The sequence below is a fragment of the Lemur catta genome, chromosome 1 (assembly GCF_020740605.2).
Source record: "Lemur catta isolate mLemCat1 chromosome 1, mLemCat1.pri, whole genome shotgun sequence".
Classification (NCBI taxonomy): domain Eukaryota; kingdom Metazoa; phylum Chordata; class Mammalia; order Primates; family Lemuridae; genus Lemur; species Lemur catta.
Genome location: NC_059128.1, coordinates 213891097 through 213908404, shown reverse-complemented (window position 1 = coordinate 213908404; position 17308 = coordinate 213891097). Strand labels below are relative to the sequence as shown.

The 17308-nt window shown below is 37.9% G+C and overlaps 1 protein-coding gene and 1 long non-coding RNA gene across 5 annotated transcripts in view; one reads left to right on the top strand and one right to left on the bottom strand.

Annotated features, from left to right (window-relative positions):
* Positions 1–4327: 4327 nt before the first annotated feature.
* LOC123630384 overlaps positions 4328–17308 on the top strand; it is a 35039-nt gene continuing 22058 nt past the window's right edge. For both annotated transcript variants that reach the window (XR_006732666.1, XR_006732665.1), the window contains exon 1: positions 4328–4415. This is a non-coding gene — a long non-coding RNA (uncharacterized LOC123630384). The remainder of the gene's footprint in view (positions 4416–17308) is intronic.
* Positions 15873–17308, bottom strand: part of TP63 (tumor protein p63) — a 212833-nt gene continuing 211397 nt past the window's right edge. For 2 of the 3 annotated variants that reach the window (XM_045539918.1, XM_045539919.1), the window contains exon 14: positions 15873–16524. In XM_045539918.1, the coding sequence (XP_045395874.1) occupies positions 16228–16524 (297 nt within the window). In that variant the 3' untranslated portion in view covers positions 15873–16227. The remainder of the gene's footprint in view (positions 16525–17308) is intronic. The other variant, XM_045539923.1, reaches the window with a different exon arrangement.

Genomic DNA, 17308 nt, shown 5'->3' with positions numbered 1-17308 from the left:
CTCTATAATTTCTGGCCTAGGAGAGGCTCTGTCACCTAGCGGTAGGTACGTGATAAATATCTGTTGTATACATGAATTAAAAATGAAAAACTTTATTATTATTGCTATCATCATTATTAATAATCAATATATATTGAGACTTTACCATGTGTCATGACTGGGTTATTAAAGGTTGTACTTGGTTATTTCATTTATTTCTCACAAGCCTTCTCTACGCCCTGAGTCACAGACAGGTGAAGTAACTTGAGTAAGGTCACTAAACTAATAAATCAGTGAGGCAAGGTTTAAACCTGGGATTGCCGAGCTCCAGTGATCTTGCTATAACATATAGTATATATGGTAACTACCATGCTGTACCATCGGGTGTATGTGAAAGCATTAGTACAATGCCTGCAAATTAGTAAATGAAGTTCACTCTCTTGAGCACAGATTTCCAAAACTTTGGAACATATAGCCAATAGAATGCTATTAGGTTATAGTCTAGATACCCTAAGAATATTTTTTTCCAGATAAAAATTGTTTATTCTTAAATTTGTGTCCTGGACATTGGTGTATTTCACTTCCAACAGCCAGCAAGTGTGGCTGTTTTGGGACACACAGAGAGCTGAAAGTGCCTGGGAAGAGCCCTTTACCAATGATTGATAGGTACAGGGTTATAAAATCTCAAGCTCTCTGGCCTCAGGTTGGGACCTCCTTGAGGCAACCTGACATTCCAGAGTTCAGTTTCAAGTTCAGGCTGAAGCCCCTCTCTCTTGTCTTTGCCTGACACTGTTCCCTTGCTTGGGTGGCTTCCTCCCCTCTCTTGTCTTGGTTCCCCCACACTTTTACTATTTTTCCTTGGAGCACTTTGTTAATAAATCACTTTACATTATGTACATTATGAATTTTTTCTGGGGCTGATGGTAGGGAATTTAACCTAGGATAGTGAATCAACCACTACCTGTTAGTGCCAATGAGCATACTGTGGCCACACCTTAATTGCCTTTTCACAGGCATCCATGCCTTTCTCTCCATTCATGTGCTTTCCAGACTTGTAAATGTGAGATTCTTACTCACTGGAGCAAAGTGCTAGGGGAGACTTACTGTAAAGGAATAGCATTTTGTAGAAAAATCACCTTGGGTGTGTGTACATTCTGGTTCTTTGCATCATGGAGCTCAAGCATAGAATTGACCTAACTCATTTCCTTCCCACATTCCTGGCTGATGGACAAAGGGAGGGAGAAAGGAGGAGCTGAGTCACTAAGGCTTAATTCATTTGTCTATTTCTTGGCCCCTAGAGCTTGGTTTAACTGAAGAAGGTTTCAGTAGGATTAATTTTGCTCCAAAAAGCACACTGGATCTCTTAAAGGAAGGCCTTTGGCTGTATTGGATCAGCATGAATACTTAAGATCTTTGAAGAATGTAGGAATTTCTAACTCTGATGGGACTACTTCTCCAACTGGGCCCACGGAAGTCACCTTCCCCCGTATGCTCCCTGTGTCTGTGTTATAAAACTTCTAGAAATAGCAATGTATGGGTGCAATGGCACCAGTTAACTGCATCACTGGTCATCTGCATCACATGACCAGAGCAGGAGGAGGGGAAAATTTGCCTCCTGTTTGAGCTGGGACGTCTATCTTCTCCTGCCTTTGGACATCAGCATTCCTAGTTTTCCACAAGGATTTACGTCATTCACTAACTCCCTCCCCACTCCTACCTCATTCTTGGGCCTTTGGACTCAGATTGAATTACACCACTGGCTTTCCTGGTTTTACAGCTTGCAAACAATAGGTCATAGGACTTCTTAATCTCCATAATCACATGAGACAATTCCCATTTTATATATATATATCTCCTATTGGTTCTGTTTCTCTGGAGAACCCTGACTAATACAATCTGTAACATGGCAATGCCATCACTTAACTTACAGGGCTGTATGGAGGTAAAGAAACTAGATGGAAAAAGAAAAATTAGTGTGGCAACTATTATGATTACACTTATGAATATTATTCCAATTCTATGCAATTTATCTATCTGTACTATAAAAAGCAACATGAAAATAGATTGGAGGATATACTCTAAATGTATGCTGCAGAATGCTTCTTGTCCTAGGTAATGTGGAAAAGTGACAGGGAAAGATGTGTAGGCCTTGTTAAAATATACCCCAACAGACAGATGAAATGGACTCCCTGTGGCTAAACCGAGACAAAGAAAAACAAAACAAAACAAAAAACCAGAATCTCCTGGTTAGCAGGATGAGGGATTGGTCACATATTCCAGTGTTATTAATTGTCACAAGGTTTTTTCAAACAGAAACCACCTCATAAAAAGCATTGCTAAAACAACTACAACTGTAAAATTTCCCGAATGAACCTGACAGACCACCTGAGGCCAGATAACTTCCTCCTCCTTCCTGTGGTCTTGTTATAACTCCAATCTGACAGAGGACAAGTCTTATAAACATTGTTCATTGATAAATATCTTCAGGCCTTAAGCCAGTTTCAGCCAGCTTGTGGGGACTTCATACCAATTGTCTTTGTGCCCTATATTTCACCTTTTGACATAAAGAGCCAAATTCCACCTCATTTTAATACTAAAACTGTTACCAAAAGCTCAGCACTTGTCCTTAAGCTCCAATCAGAAGAATGAGAACAAGTGGTTTGAGGAGGAGGAAAGAGAAATTTATTACTTTGGTGGCAAAGGAGGAAAAATGGTGGACTCTATGTCAAAATCCAAATTTCCTGAACATAAGCAGAAATACAGAGCTTTTAAAGGGAGGGCCCTCAGTTCTAGGCTATTGTCCTTAAGTATTCTAATCTTCCCATCTCTGCTGAAGACAAAGCCTGTGACCTCCCCTACCTGGGATGGCTGAGCTATCTCCTGTAACACAAAGAACAAAAGACATTCCCCTGCCCCTCCTGACCACCTGCCTGAGGCAGGGATGCAGGCCAGGCTGCTTCAGTCCCCAAAAGAGTGGGGGATGTTTTAAAGAAACAACAGGACATTCCCTCTGTTACATATTCCTCACTCTTAATTTTATGCTTCCATATCTATGGGAAGAGGTATGACTACTCTGTTATAAAACCCCACCCCAAAGTGAATGTGGGATGTATGTTACATAAAAGTTTACCCACTGTGCAAGTGCCTCATTTCCCTAATGAATATCCATAGATTTTCCCCAAGCCTGCTCGATATGCATGTCAGTCTGACTCTGGAAGACTTATATACCAGATCCCCCTTCCCTTCTGTGGAGTATGCACTTTCGATTTTTCCCACAACTGCATTTTCCCTATTGGTAGATTTTTTCTCCCTCTGAAAATAAAGTATTCTTTCCTTCCCTTGTGGATCTCATGGTCATTTGTTAATAGCCTACAGATGGGGGATACAGTGGATGCTTTGTCGTTACGTCTGATTTATAGGAAAAACACACAAACACATAGATTTCTGGTAAAATAAGAAAAATGTTAATCATAATTTCTGGGGAATAGGTATGAACTGTCTATATTAAAATAATGTAGAGCCATAAGGTATAAATAGTAATCAAAGTCTGATTTTCGTAGTATAGATATAGCCAGAAGTTAACCAGCCATTGTTCCTTAACTTCTTCACTGCTGTAATGTTACTGCTCAACAGCACTATCTCCCTGGTAGGTACAAGATTTGTGACTTCCTCCACTACTTCTATAGATAACATTGCCATTGTAAAGCCTGAAGATTTGTGCTTCTATAAATAACATCACTATTGTAAAGCCCAAACTTGTGCTTTTCTAAATAACATTCTTATTATAAAGCCCAAGACTGGTCTTTTAAGTATTTTTCAGACTCTGCATTCTGGGGGGATCCACTGATGCCAGCCAGACCCGTGGACAGGTGTAGGAATGGATTCCACAGCCTTGAGACTCCCCTACCCAGGAAACCTCCCCACTGAGAAGATAATCTCTGCTTTCTAATCTTATGAGTTCATCCCCCACCAATTAGCAGACCCAAGTCCCTAGCCCTTTGCCTGCCAAACGATCTTTAAAAACCCTTTCTCCCAAATTCTCAGTGAGACGGATTTGAGAAATTCCTCTCATCTCCTCGCACGGTACCTGCAATATTAAACTCTTTCTCTGCTCTGACCCCTGCTGTCTCAATATATTGGCTTCCTCTTGAGCAGTGAGCAACGAACCTGGGTGGGCTGGCAACAGGTACACGGACATGTATCATATTATTTCTTAAAATTTTCCCTATTTTTAAAAGTAAAAATTCTATGTATATTAGAAAAATATTCATATCACATCATAGAGCTTAAGGTATGTTTTGTTGACACTAATTCTTTTTTATTCAATAGAAAGCATGTCACTGGCAAGCTAATGGACAATCAAGAAGAAGCTGGAGTAGGTGTTGGTAGAGCTTTAAACTCCAGGAGAAAAATCCAGATGAAGATGGAAAAAGCAGGTGAGATCTTTAATATCCCAAGGAGTTATTTTCTAGCCAGAAATTGGGAGTTATTCCATTTGCATACTTCTGTCCCTTCTATAACAGACAGGAGCTGAACCACCACTGGTGCCTCATATAGTATGACTGAAAGGAAACCTTCAAGGAAAAAAAATACATGCATGTGAAGATAAATTTTGAGTATATCCATCTAGTATCTTTTCATCTTTCTACCTCCCTCCACTGACAGCTATTCAGAAAAAGAAACACAATTACCTGTTTTTCCTGTTTGCACAGTTTTTATTATAATTTTGAAATAATAATTTACCAAACCTTCATTAAACATTTATTATGTTTTAAACATTTTATTTAGGGGCTGGGTTAGAAAATTGGATATTGAATGGCCACTATGCAGGATGAACTTTCAAGAGCTATATGACCACAGAAAAACACAAACCAGACCGTGCTGATGTCCATAAATGCAAAGGTTATATTCAAACTATTTAGCAACCCATAGAGAAGAGGCAGAGACCACTCAGAATGTACACACTGACTAATCGGAATGAGTACCTTACTTTAAAACATAAATATTTAGGGGTCTGAGGAAATAATGAGCTTTCTTGTGTTAAGGAACACCTGGGTTTTCCAAAAGGCATTTTTGAGAGATAGGTAATATATTTGGCAGTAACTGAGGGATATATATTTTTTTCCATTTTTAAATATTTCTTACCCTCTGGAGGATAGGAGAAGTGTTGCTTTTGTTCTGCCCCACAACAATTAAAATGCTTTTCAACATTTAGAAATAAAACCAAGAAGAAAAAAGAATGACCAAACTAAATGGCAGAGATCATCCATACCACAGAAACAGGAATACAACTAAGCGCCATAGATTTATTCCAGCGGTGGATAATCAAGAAAGTTTTATTGTGGAGGAGAGTTTGAGTGAACTTTTGAAAGATGAGTAAAAAGCGATACATTGAGATGGGCGAGACTAGGGTCGAGTCATTCTCTTGGAGATAACAGCATAGCAAGAAGAGGGCTGCTCTTCTAATCTCTCAGGAACTAGAAGAGACAATTATAAAGGAAAATAAAATTCTCAGGACCCCCTTCACCCCCAATTCCTTATGCAAAAGGAAAGTCAAGCCTGGAGGCTGAGTCATGCAACACTCCCTTCCAAATGAATAGCTGTCCTAACATTATGCATTAGCCGGATCCCCATGGAAAGGTAAAAGTCCTCAGGTATCTACAAGGACAGGATGTCCCTACAGATCATTCATAAGGAAATTCTTTGCTGGATTCCCATAGACAAGAACATGCACATTTTAACTTTAGGTCCACAAGGTGAGTTTAGCTTCCAAAACTAAAGTCTGTTAAATTCCATACTAATAATGTTGATTGCAAGTTTATCATCCCAGGTGCAAAACAGAGACAAGAATAATCATTCTTTCACCTACCCAGGGACATCTACATAATTGATTCTTTCTCACTTCCTTTTTCTCTTCAAATATGCACCTCATATTATATAAATGTAGATTTCCTGGGCCTCACAAGACTGTAGCCATTTGTCTCACTGCCCACTCTTCCTTTTCCTTTTTGTATGACTCTCCCCTTAAACACTGAAGTTTCCAAATCCCTCTTTGGAAAAATACAGTCACAGATGAGTGTCTGGCTTGTGTTTTTCCTGGGCACGTCCTCAAATTTTGGCTTAATAAACCTCCATTGATTGAGATCTTTGCCTCAGTCACTTACTGTGGGTTGTCAATATGAAGGGATATTGTCATGGGAAATACCCACAGCCATTGCACAAATCTTTGCTTCTATCCCAGCTATTCCTGTCAGCACCTCCCACAGTTTTTACCTAAATGTTGTTAATTTTTATAGCCTCTTAATTATAACTATGTAATGTCAGCATGTAACTAAGTCCCCATTATCTTTCTCAAATGGTAAGCTACCTCATGTGGAAATATACATTTGTAGAATAATGATGCCAGAAGAGAACTTGGAGCTCTTCTACTCTATCCTCTTTCCTCTTAGAGTTGGGAAAACCAAGACCCACCTGACTTGTCCAAGAATACACCTGAGTTCACAGCAGAGGGAGGACCCTGCTGTGGGTCCCAGGAGAGTCCCAGGCTGGGACCATCTAGCCTGTGTTCCTCCCACTCCTGGTAGCACAGCTCCTCCCATTTCTGTTCTGGCTATCTCCTCAGGGCTCCAGCTGTGCATTTGCTGATGCCTCCGAAATGAAATGGAGAAAGGAAGCCTAAAATCTCTCTTACAAAGTGTGGGGTAACATTTATGGCAAGAAATGCATCAGGGGAAGGCTGATTTCAACAACATGGGGGATATATGGGTCTTTCTCAGAGAAACTGTGAAGCTCAGACTAGGAGGTTCCCAGGATTCACCTATGATAGGGATATAGAAGTGTTCTGACTAAAAAAAAAAAAAAAAAAAAAAGATAAAATTGACCCATAGAGACTTTTAACTATTCATTAGGCCTGTTTTAAATGCTTTACAGGTATTAACTTATCTAGTTCTCAGAGTAGCGTTATGAAGTAGCACAGTTATCTCCATTTTACACATGAGGCAAACTAGCCAAAGAGAAGTTAAGTAACTTTTCCAAGATTCCCAGCTTAGAAACTGGGATGGGAACATAGAGCTAAGACCGCAGAGCCTAAGCTCTAATTTACCCTTTCATTTAGCTCATACTTCCTATACACACTCTTCCATGTGAGCATTGACTGCCCCTCAGTGTGAGAGAAGTGATACAAAATCCCTAGGCCCAGGCTTCCCCTGACTTCAGTGGATTGTCTAGCTGTCTAGACTACACACACACACACACACACACACACACATATATATACATATATATATATAGGGAGAGAGAGAGAGATACTGGCTTTTTTGGTGTTTCTTCTTAAGTGTAGTCAAAGATGTTGTTCATCATTAATTCAGGTACCATGATGAACATTCTCTTTTGCATTCAAAAACAAAAAACATAAAAACAAAACATAAAACCAAGTGGCAGAGGCAGCAGGAGGTGATTTGCACAGGTCCAAAAACATAACATCTATAATTGATTCCAATACTCCCATTATGTGAATTCCAGAGTTCTTTAGGCCAGGGGTATTTGTGGCTAAAAACCAGCATGGGGGTGAAAAACAGTAGAGCAAACAGAGAGAGAAAAAAACACTTGTAAGCAGCACCCCAAAGTATTCATTGACAAGTTCCATTGAGAAAAGAGAGTAACAGTAACAACAGGGCATTGCTGTGGCTTAGCCCATTTAAGCAGAGGTTGGGCTGGGTTGCACTAAAAATGTTAAAGGGAAGGTCTGGACCCGCTGGTTCTTACTGGCTCTGGCCTAGCTGAATGCAGCCTTGCTCTCCGACACTGGATAGTCCCTTTTCCTGCCTGGGCCTCAGTTTCTTACTCCACAAAATGGAGAGTTTAAACTAGATGATTCTTACTTCTGTGATCATAGAGCTGTGTATTTCTCAACTTGGAATTTCCCACAGTGTCTTGCACATATCAGAGTGTCAAAGGAAGGTGAGTGACTCTTTGGACAGAAAACGCAAAGCTCACGTGCAGCCTCTGTGCAGACCTCTGCTGAGCTCTGCCTGCCCCGCCAGATTCTCATATCTCACCAATGTTTACTGCCTCCGGGTTCCTCACCGTGAATGCACCTGACCCACTCAACATGAGCAGGAGAGCCTGGTATTACACAAGAGTACCACAGAAATAATTGGAGTGGAATTTATAGGAAAATAGTCTTTCAGCCAAGAAACAGGAAAGCTTTTTTCCTCAGGGAAGGAACAAATACATTATAGTCACTGGAGAGAGGCAGACATTCGCCACTCCCATGGGAGGCATGGGAGGTCAAAGTATTACAGAGGCTGTGATGACGACTGAGACTGTGGTGTTGTACCCCGGGACAAGAAGTAATGAGGCTAAGGAGATGACAGATGCAGGGGAGAGCCAGCCAGACTACGTTCTTATGAGTAGGATATTGTACCAGGGAAGAAGAAAGGCTGAATCTGAGGAGACAGTACTCCCATGGCTTGCCAAGTGCTGATTGAATACTCACCAGCCATGGAACAGTACGATGCCCTCTGCTGAGCCTTTGAGACTAGGCTTAGACAGAATTTCCTGCTTTGCCTGTGACTCTTGAAGGTATCACAGGCCTGAGGAGGGGGGTTGATGAGAATGAGGTGGCAGGCAACCACCTCCAAGGAATGGTTTGAAACTCCTGGCAAAATGCAAATAACCCCAGTGCCCTATCCACCATAAGGGAAATTACAACTCAGCTGGGAACATCAGGTTTAAGTAGAGAATGCAATACGATGCAAATGTCTTCAGCAGAGAGGGGAAAGAGAAACACGCAGGGAAATGGAATGTTGCAAAGACAATTTTCCAACATATTGCTGAGGGTTTGTGCTGCTTACGAGTAAATTGCTTATGGTGACACCTTAAGGACCCTGAGAAAGCAAAAGGCAAGGGAAAGGGACATTTAGATGCCCCTATCTCCAAAGTAGTAAAAACAAAAATTGTATATATGCATGTATATACATGTATAGACTTCCCAGTGTCCTAAGAGCCATTTTGAACACCAGGTGGTGTTAGGCAAATATTTCCTAGGGCTGCTCCTGCATGGGTGAGATTCATGAAAGTGTGCTATTTCTTAGAATATGCTTTCATGACCTTTCTGTTTGATATTTATGAATGCCAGCATTTGTTCTGATATATCAAATGTTCTGGTACCTGGATGCCACTATAATTCCAGAAGTCTTGAGAACAAACTTTCTGAATGTTTCCAAAATGCATTTGGCAGGAGGCCCTGTGGAATGACACAGCAGAATTTTCTCTATTCATTTCCCAGCCCACAATCTGACAATGGGTTGATCTTTTTGTTCTTTCTTCTTTCACTCTCCCTTAAAATTCCAGCATTTCTGTACCCTAGGTATTGAGTGCTTTCAAGTGCTTTCTCGAAATTTTAATCATTCATGAGAGCAAAGCAGTATTAGGAAGGCATTGCCAAGTTGGAGAAATACTGAATGCAGCTGGTGCAAATTTAGCTGAAAAATGGGAGAATGGAATGATCAACTTATAGATGGTAGTACCTACAGTTTAGGAATATCAAATCATTAATTAAAGTCACCATATTTTTTTACATATAAAATAGTGGTATGCCCAAGATTATAGAGCAAATGTCAGAGGAGTTAAAACACTGATAAAATTCTTAAATTTGATCTGGTGTTCCTGATACCAAGCTCTCTCTGCTAAAAATTTCTTCTCAGCCCCTGTCCTTCTGTATCAAACTTTCACTTGAATTACAAAATGCTGGTCCTCCAAGGTCCCAGGCCTAAAATTCTAACCAGAAGCACAAAAAGGAAGTTCACCTGCCAGTACTTGCTACCCACTTGGCATATAGACAGAGTCGGGATTAGTGTGAGGAGTTACAAACCTCATAAATTTCAAGGACACACCCACATGACTCTAAAAGCACCAATTTAAACTAATGAACTACTCTTCTCTGAAATATGTGTGTATATATATATATGTTTAGTGCTCTATGAGAAGTTTGTCTAGAGAAGTGATAAGTTTCCGGATGCTTTGAAGTCTGCATTTAGTGAAGATTACAACTTTGAGACTGCTGAATTTTGTCTTAAAACTGTAACTGCAATTCTGTATTGGAAGAGTTGTTTCATGCCATTCTTCAACTGTCTTCCAAAGGATATTACCGAAGTACTGAAAATGGGTCAAACCTCTCATTTGACAGATGTTGAAACTGAAGTGCAGAAGATTGAATATGTGGCCAAAGTTGCCAGACTTCTCTCAGTCCGGGTTCTTTCCGCTCTGCCTTTTCATATGTTCATGATAATCGACACATCTGTATAATCTTTTGGAATGAGTCTGAAGTACCAGGGAAAGGCACAGGGTAAATCAAAATGAAAAATTATAATGGACACTAAGGCTTTTATGGATACAAAGAGAGCGCTGGGAAATCTATCCTCAAGGCTGGAAATGTCCTATGTTCTGATTTACCCAGTAAGAGAACTGTAGTATAGGAAAGAGAAAGAACGGCTGAAGGGAGGATGAACACTACCTCCAGCCAGTCTGTGGATGCCCTGACTCAAGATTAAGGGCATCTTCCCTGGGTTCTAGGAAGGCTCTAATGTGCATCCACCACTTATGTACAGGGATTTATTTCATAATTGTATTTTTATATTAGGAATGCAAAATAAATATCAGTCTACCAAATAAATTCTCTGGGCTACCTTCTTAGATAATCCAGACACTGAGCCCACAAGCAGAGAGATGATCCCAGAATCTCAGAGATCTTATGCAAATTATAGAAAACACCAGCATGTTTTACCAACATAAAGGTTTTTGGTGTTCTGTAACTATTTATATTAGGTCATTTATTCTAATAACGCTGAGCATAGTAGGAAAAAACAGTCATCAGCATTACCTTCTGGGCATAACTAACTATATTTTTTATACTTTAGTAATTTTATGAATAGAATACAGAATAAAGGGATAGTGAAAAACAACTTTATAAGAAGTTTTAATATGAATGTAAGCATAGTGAACCTAATTTTTTTTCCTTATTTTCATGATTTTAGTGGTACACATACAGAAAATGTGAAAATATCCTCTAAATGCAATTAACTGCTCATGAACTATCATGCAATCTGGGACATATCTATCTTGTAAATAGTGATTTCAAATACATCTCTGATAGGTCCGAGCTTATCATTATTTCTGATTGTTCATCTCTTTCATTTGCATCATCTAATTGAAATGCTTGGAATCTTTTATGGAACACTTGATGCATGATTTTGTTGAAGAGAGGATGACTATGTTCTTTGCCCTAAAATTGGAAAATATTTTTTTAGATTTATAAATACCGATTAGAATAATCAATCTGATTAGTTAAATTCTACATCATCTATTTCCTTTCAATTACCTATGATTATACAGCAGCCTTTAACATTTTTCCACTTGTGAAGCATATTGGTAAATTTTGGTGCACAAGAACCATTGCAGCTACAATAACACTATCACATGTCCTTTTAGAAAAATTGAATGGTCAGGTTATTGTTGCAAAATATTACATGGTGAAATTCTTCCTACCAATAATCATCTGGATAAGAGTAAGCATATATCCTTTTTATCTTTAAAACTTGGCCATTGAGCCCTATGTTTGAGAAAATTAATCTAGGATGTCATTACATGAAGACTTGGTCTGAGATTTAATTTGTACAATCAATTTTACTATCATAAGAGTTTAGAGTGCCATTGTATTTTTATATTCATATTCTGATTTAATAATTTTAAAATGTCTTCCTCTGTCAATTTTAATCTCTTTGTCATTACGGGGAGAAAACAAAAAATCCTAACTACAAAGATATTGCCTCCTATATCATTCTATACTGTCTTGAAAGGTGATGTAATACTAATGAACGACACAGCACAAAAAGCTGGATAATTATACAACAGTAAACTCATTTCATCATTTTTATAGGCTTATTATTGCATCATCTTTCTAGGCCAGTTGTCCAAAAGAACTACAATGAAAGCCACTTACATAATTTAAAATTTTCTAGTAAGCACATACAGAACAAGTAAAATTAATTTTATTAATAGATTCTAATCCAAAATATTTTCAACATGCAGTTAACACTAAAATCAATAAGCTGTTTTTCTTTTATTCTAAGTATCTGAAATTTAATGTGTATTTTGCATTTCCAGTACATTTTCATTTTGACTAGTCCCATTTAAATGGGCTAAGTTACATATAGTTAGAGGCTGTGATATAGGACAGCACAGTTTTAGGCAATATCACTATTTTTTGTTGTTGTTGTTTTATTTTGGAAAAAAAAATGAGTCTTATTTTTTGCTCATTGATTGATAAAGATAAAATGATTCCTAGAATGATAAAAAAAGTCTAAATATATAGAAAAACAAATCACCAACTTCCATAATACATTATAATAAACCTATGATAATTGCAAAAAATGAATTATATTTTTTAAAAGTTTTTTCCTTGCACTTCATAAAACCTCTAAGAGAGAATAGAAGTCATGAAATACCAATCCATACAAATGGTGAGAATTGCTTAAAAAAGAAATAAAAACTAAAACTGAGTCCAAAGAGCTGTGATGGCATATCAAAGATCGATCATTTTTATAGCTCTTTACTTCTGTATTCCTCATACTGGCACCATTGTATCAACCATTTCCTGTATGGGGATCTACCATCTAGATTTCAAGGAATAAGAATTGAGTCTTTTGGTTCCCCTAATTTAAGCTGTACCTGCATTGCCTATCTGAATATATATTTTTATAATATGATTACATCTATAAATAGGAAAACAAAGTGCTAACTATATATTGTATGTTATTCTGTAAAGTTCTTTTAAAGCCTAAGGTATTGTATTCATGCCATTTAATGTTATCCCATAAAAGAATAAACTGGCTCATTTCTTTAATAAAAATTAAGGCATTTTGATAGAGATAGTATTTTATTGACTGAATTGATGTATATAACTGAAACAGTGATATTTAACAATGAGTTTAAAAGGGAACACTGTCCAGAGCCTACTGTCTGCAATGTGCTCCTACATGCACCCAGGGAGATCTCCATTCCACTGCCACAGTGCTGAGGAGTTCACCACTGAGCATCACTAGAAAGTCACTAAATTAGACATTAGGAATATCTGCAGCCCTATTCTAAAGCAAACTCTTTCTGACCTCAATGAAATAGAGCATTAAACCTGTGAGTGTCTCATATACCAAAAGAAGATAGCTTTCTGGTCTTTCCTATTCATAGATTGGCTAAAGTAAGAATAATTATTTCTTCATAGATGAAAAACACATCAATATTTGAACCTTTCTAATGCTTCCCCCAGTGTGTTTTCCCCAATAACATAAATAAAACCAAAGATGGAAGGATGGACAGAGAGGCAAATAGACACACACACACATCAACACAATTGCTCAACCAGTTTTTATTTATTTTTAAATTTTATTGCATGTCCTGGCAAACATAAGTGGCTTGTAGATTTGCCTCTGGCTCACCAAAAGCTTGTAACACAAAATACCAAAAGACAAGCAACTAAAGCTTAAAAAAAAAGTATCACATCTATAAGAAAGAACATTTAGAAAACATTAATAAAGCATATAAAACTTTTGAAATTTGCTTAATTTTTGTACAATTATAAAATAATAAAAAAACATATCCCTTTAACATTCAATATCCCACATACTGTATTAGAGGGGAATATCAAGAAAACAAAAGGTAAATGGATTTAATGAGGAAATTTCTTCTTTCCATTTATATTGAAATCCATCTCCAAACAAAAACATTCCCATTCTCAAGCTAACTGCGTTGAGCTGAGGCCATAAGAACTCCATTAAGCCCACTCCCAGTTGTCTGTACTTAATATTCTTTTATCCTTTATACTGGCTACTCATATACTCAATGAGCATACATACCCATGAAGACGTGAGGCCAGTAACTGTGCCTAGCTTTGGCTAGTGCCAAATCCATGAGATACAGTACGGTAATTTCTGAGTCCCTAGTGCCTGAATAGTGCTGAAATAGTTCAGAAGTCCTAGGTTTATTCAAACACTCAGGACAGTTGAGGAAGCCATTTGTCCTCCTAATATTGCCAAAGCACAGCTTTCATTCTTCCCCTTAACGGTTTGCAAAGCTGCATGCTTGTTTCAGAAATTAACAGTGCTTATTACCATCTAAGCACAACAAAACTTTGAAATCAAGGACTCACTCTCTTTAACGTACAAAATTAAAAAAAGTAATAAAAAAAACTTTCCTTCCCTCCCCATCTTAAAATTACAGCATTATTTCTTATTTGACATTGTATTCTTAGTAAATAGTATTCCCATGAAAATACAAAAACAATTAAAAAAGGTTTCACCTGTGGTTCTGGAAAACCCACTATCCCAAGAAGAAAAAAAAAATAACCAAAATACAAAGTATGCAATTTCACACACAAATATATATACATTTTTCAGATGAAACTCACGCATTACATTTTAGAGCCACATCAGCCCTTTTGCACTTTAAAATAAAAATGGAAGCTTATGTGCAATGACAGTCCCTTTCCAGAATGCATGGGAAGATTTTAGAGCTCATTAGCATGTATACAAAATATTTGTTTTACATTTTGAAAAAAATAATGTGATACAAAGTATGTTTCTAAAAGATCTAGGAAGAATATCATCATTCACATGTTTTACCAAAGTTTGAGGACAATTCTTTGTTTATGTGGTTTAAGTAACCGCTTCTATGAAAAGATTATCCCTTGCTCTGTGGGGACATTTTTATGTCTATGCACAGTCCCTAAGGGAGACGGACGGGAAATTGGGTTCTCACAGTTACTTTCCAACAAACTGAAACTCTTACTGATTAAAGAAGAAAAAATGATACAGTGATGCAACTTACTCCACAAGAAAACTAATCTCGTAACTTTATATTTCCCAAATCACTATTCCTATATTAAAGCTTGAAGAGAGAAAGGCAAACAAGCCTCTATATGCAGAGTTTTATAGACTAGGAGGGTCTTTAAAAGAAACATTTAACAAATATTATTATTTATGCTTCAAAAGATTTTTCAAGAACTTTAATTCATGGTTTGCTGAGATTATCTTACTGTTTAGTACAGATTCAAGATTTCTGAATGATTCTTATTTTTCTTGAATATTCTTAATAGATAGTCCAACCTCACTATAAGAACTAAATAGATGGCTTTCATCCCAATCGAATCAACCTGAATTCTAATAAGAGTAGCAAATATGTATTTGAGTTAGTTAATCTACTAGTGAAATTTAGTTTTAAGACTTCTGTGATGGCAGCAATTTTTTTTTCAATAAATACTATAAGATTAGGTGTCTGGTGTTAAATTTAAGTCAGATACATGACACCAGGTGTTTTTGAACTGGCTGCCATGGACCTTTTAAGAATTTTAGCCATAACTCACATTCCTCATTCCCAACCAAAACCAAAATAGGATGTGTCCTTTCCTTTAGTGTGTGATAATGTGAACATAAACTTTTTCTTACAATTGAACTAAATAACCCCAAAGTGAACTACCTTCACTAGAAGGGATGTTAGTAACGTAAAATACACCAACATTGAGGAAAGTGTACATATATACAGTCTCACCCACAAAATATGCAATGGTAAATAAAACTGGATCTATTCAAAGGTTTGATGTGGCATGTGTTTAGTATCTAGAGAACTGAAAGTACCTATACATACATATTGTTACACACATGTAACTAAGCTCTAGATACCTATCACCATACATGATACCCTTTGAGAGGAGTATAGAGAATCCATACAAAACAAGAAATTTTTTTTAAAAAAGTCGATAAGTGCAACTCAATTTTCTTTCCTTTAAATTACATTTTTAAACAATACTCAATGCCCCCCACCCAAAAATATATACTGTATATTTATATATTTATATATATATAGTCTTAGACTATAAGGGTGACAATGCTTTATAAAAGTCAATGAGAAATCTCTGCAGCTTAAAGAGACACCCACCTCTTTTTTGCTCACTTCTACCTAGCCACGGTTGTGTCAGTCCTGCAAGCAATAGTTTTGAAGGCTTAAAGCCAGAATCAGAATCAGACACCAGGTCAGATGTTAGGTAAGAGGTAGCCTCTTACTTCTCCTTCCCTTAAGAAATCAAACTGAGAAGAGGAAGGGGAGGAGCTAGGGAGAATGCTTTGAAGATCAAGCAGGAGTGCTTTGTAGTGGGATGGGCAGGTGGGACGAGGATAGAAAGAGCCCACACAAGAGGGCTCACTCCCCCTCCTCTTTGATGCGCTGTTGCTTGTTGCGACGAGTATCCATGTCAAAGTTGAAGTCATTCCACTCGTCTCGGGGTGGGAAGGAGATGGTCTGGCGGAGGGTGAAGCGCACGGCATCAATGACACGCTCACCTCGGGTCTCACTGGAGCCCACACTGACAGTAGAGGCACCACTTGGGGTCCGCAGGAGATGTGGAGGTGAGGAGAAGTCATGGAGCTGCCGGTGGTCCAGGATGCCCTTCCAGATTGCGTGTCGGAATTGCTCAGGGATTTTTAAACTTGCCAAATCCTATGCAATAAGGAAGGGTGTCAGGAAGAATTAAAACAAGGAGACAAATATATTTAGTCCATAGTCATTTCCTGATGCTTTGGTTTAAGTGATCTGAATTTATTGATCCCTATATTATTATAGAAAATAAAATTAACTCTCTGATTGTCTTCAGTGCTATATGTAACTAAGCACAAAGACACAGACAGCCTTAAGGTGTCACCTCTGCTTGTGCAAAACACTTCACTTAGTTTCTACTGGCCTTAGTTTCTTCATTGGTAAAATGTGGATAATACTTAGAGAGGAGGGCAAAACTCTCAAGCAGAAAGATGAGGTACCTTCCGATGTTTAAATCTACCTGGCTCTAGTCACTAGAAGAAAGGTATTAATGGAATGTCACCACCACTTGAGTGAGGAGATAAGAAGAAAAGATGACTAACAGGGATTGAGCACTTTCTACATGCCAGGCACTGAACTAATTATATTCATGATATCATTTGATTCTCAGGTTAGTGATAAATACTATTACATATATCTGTTTTGTAGATATATGTCTCTTCTCTGACGGCCAGAGAAGTTGACAAGTCTGAAGTCATAGAACTAAGTGAAACAATTAGAGACTGAGGATATCCTCTGAGCCTAAAACTTCCCTATTGGCCAGAAGGTCTCTTGGTGTTTGAATAAATCAGTGTGTCAAAATGCAGACCAGGAATCAACCTAAGTGCCCATCCACTGAGGAATGGAAAAAGAAAATGCAGCATTTATATACACCATGGAATATTACTCAGCCATAAAAAAGAATGAA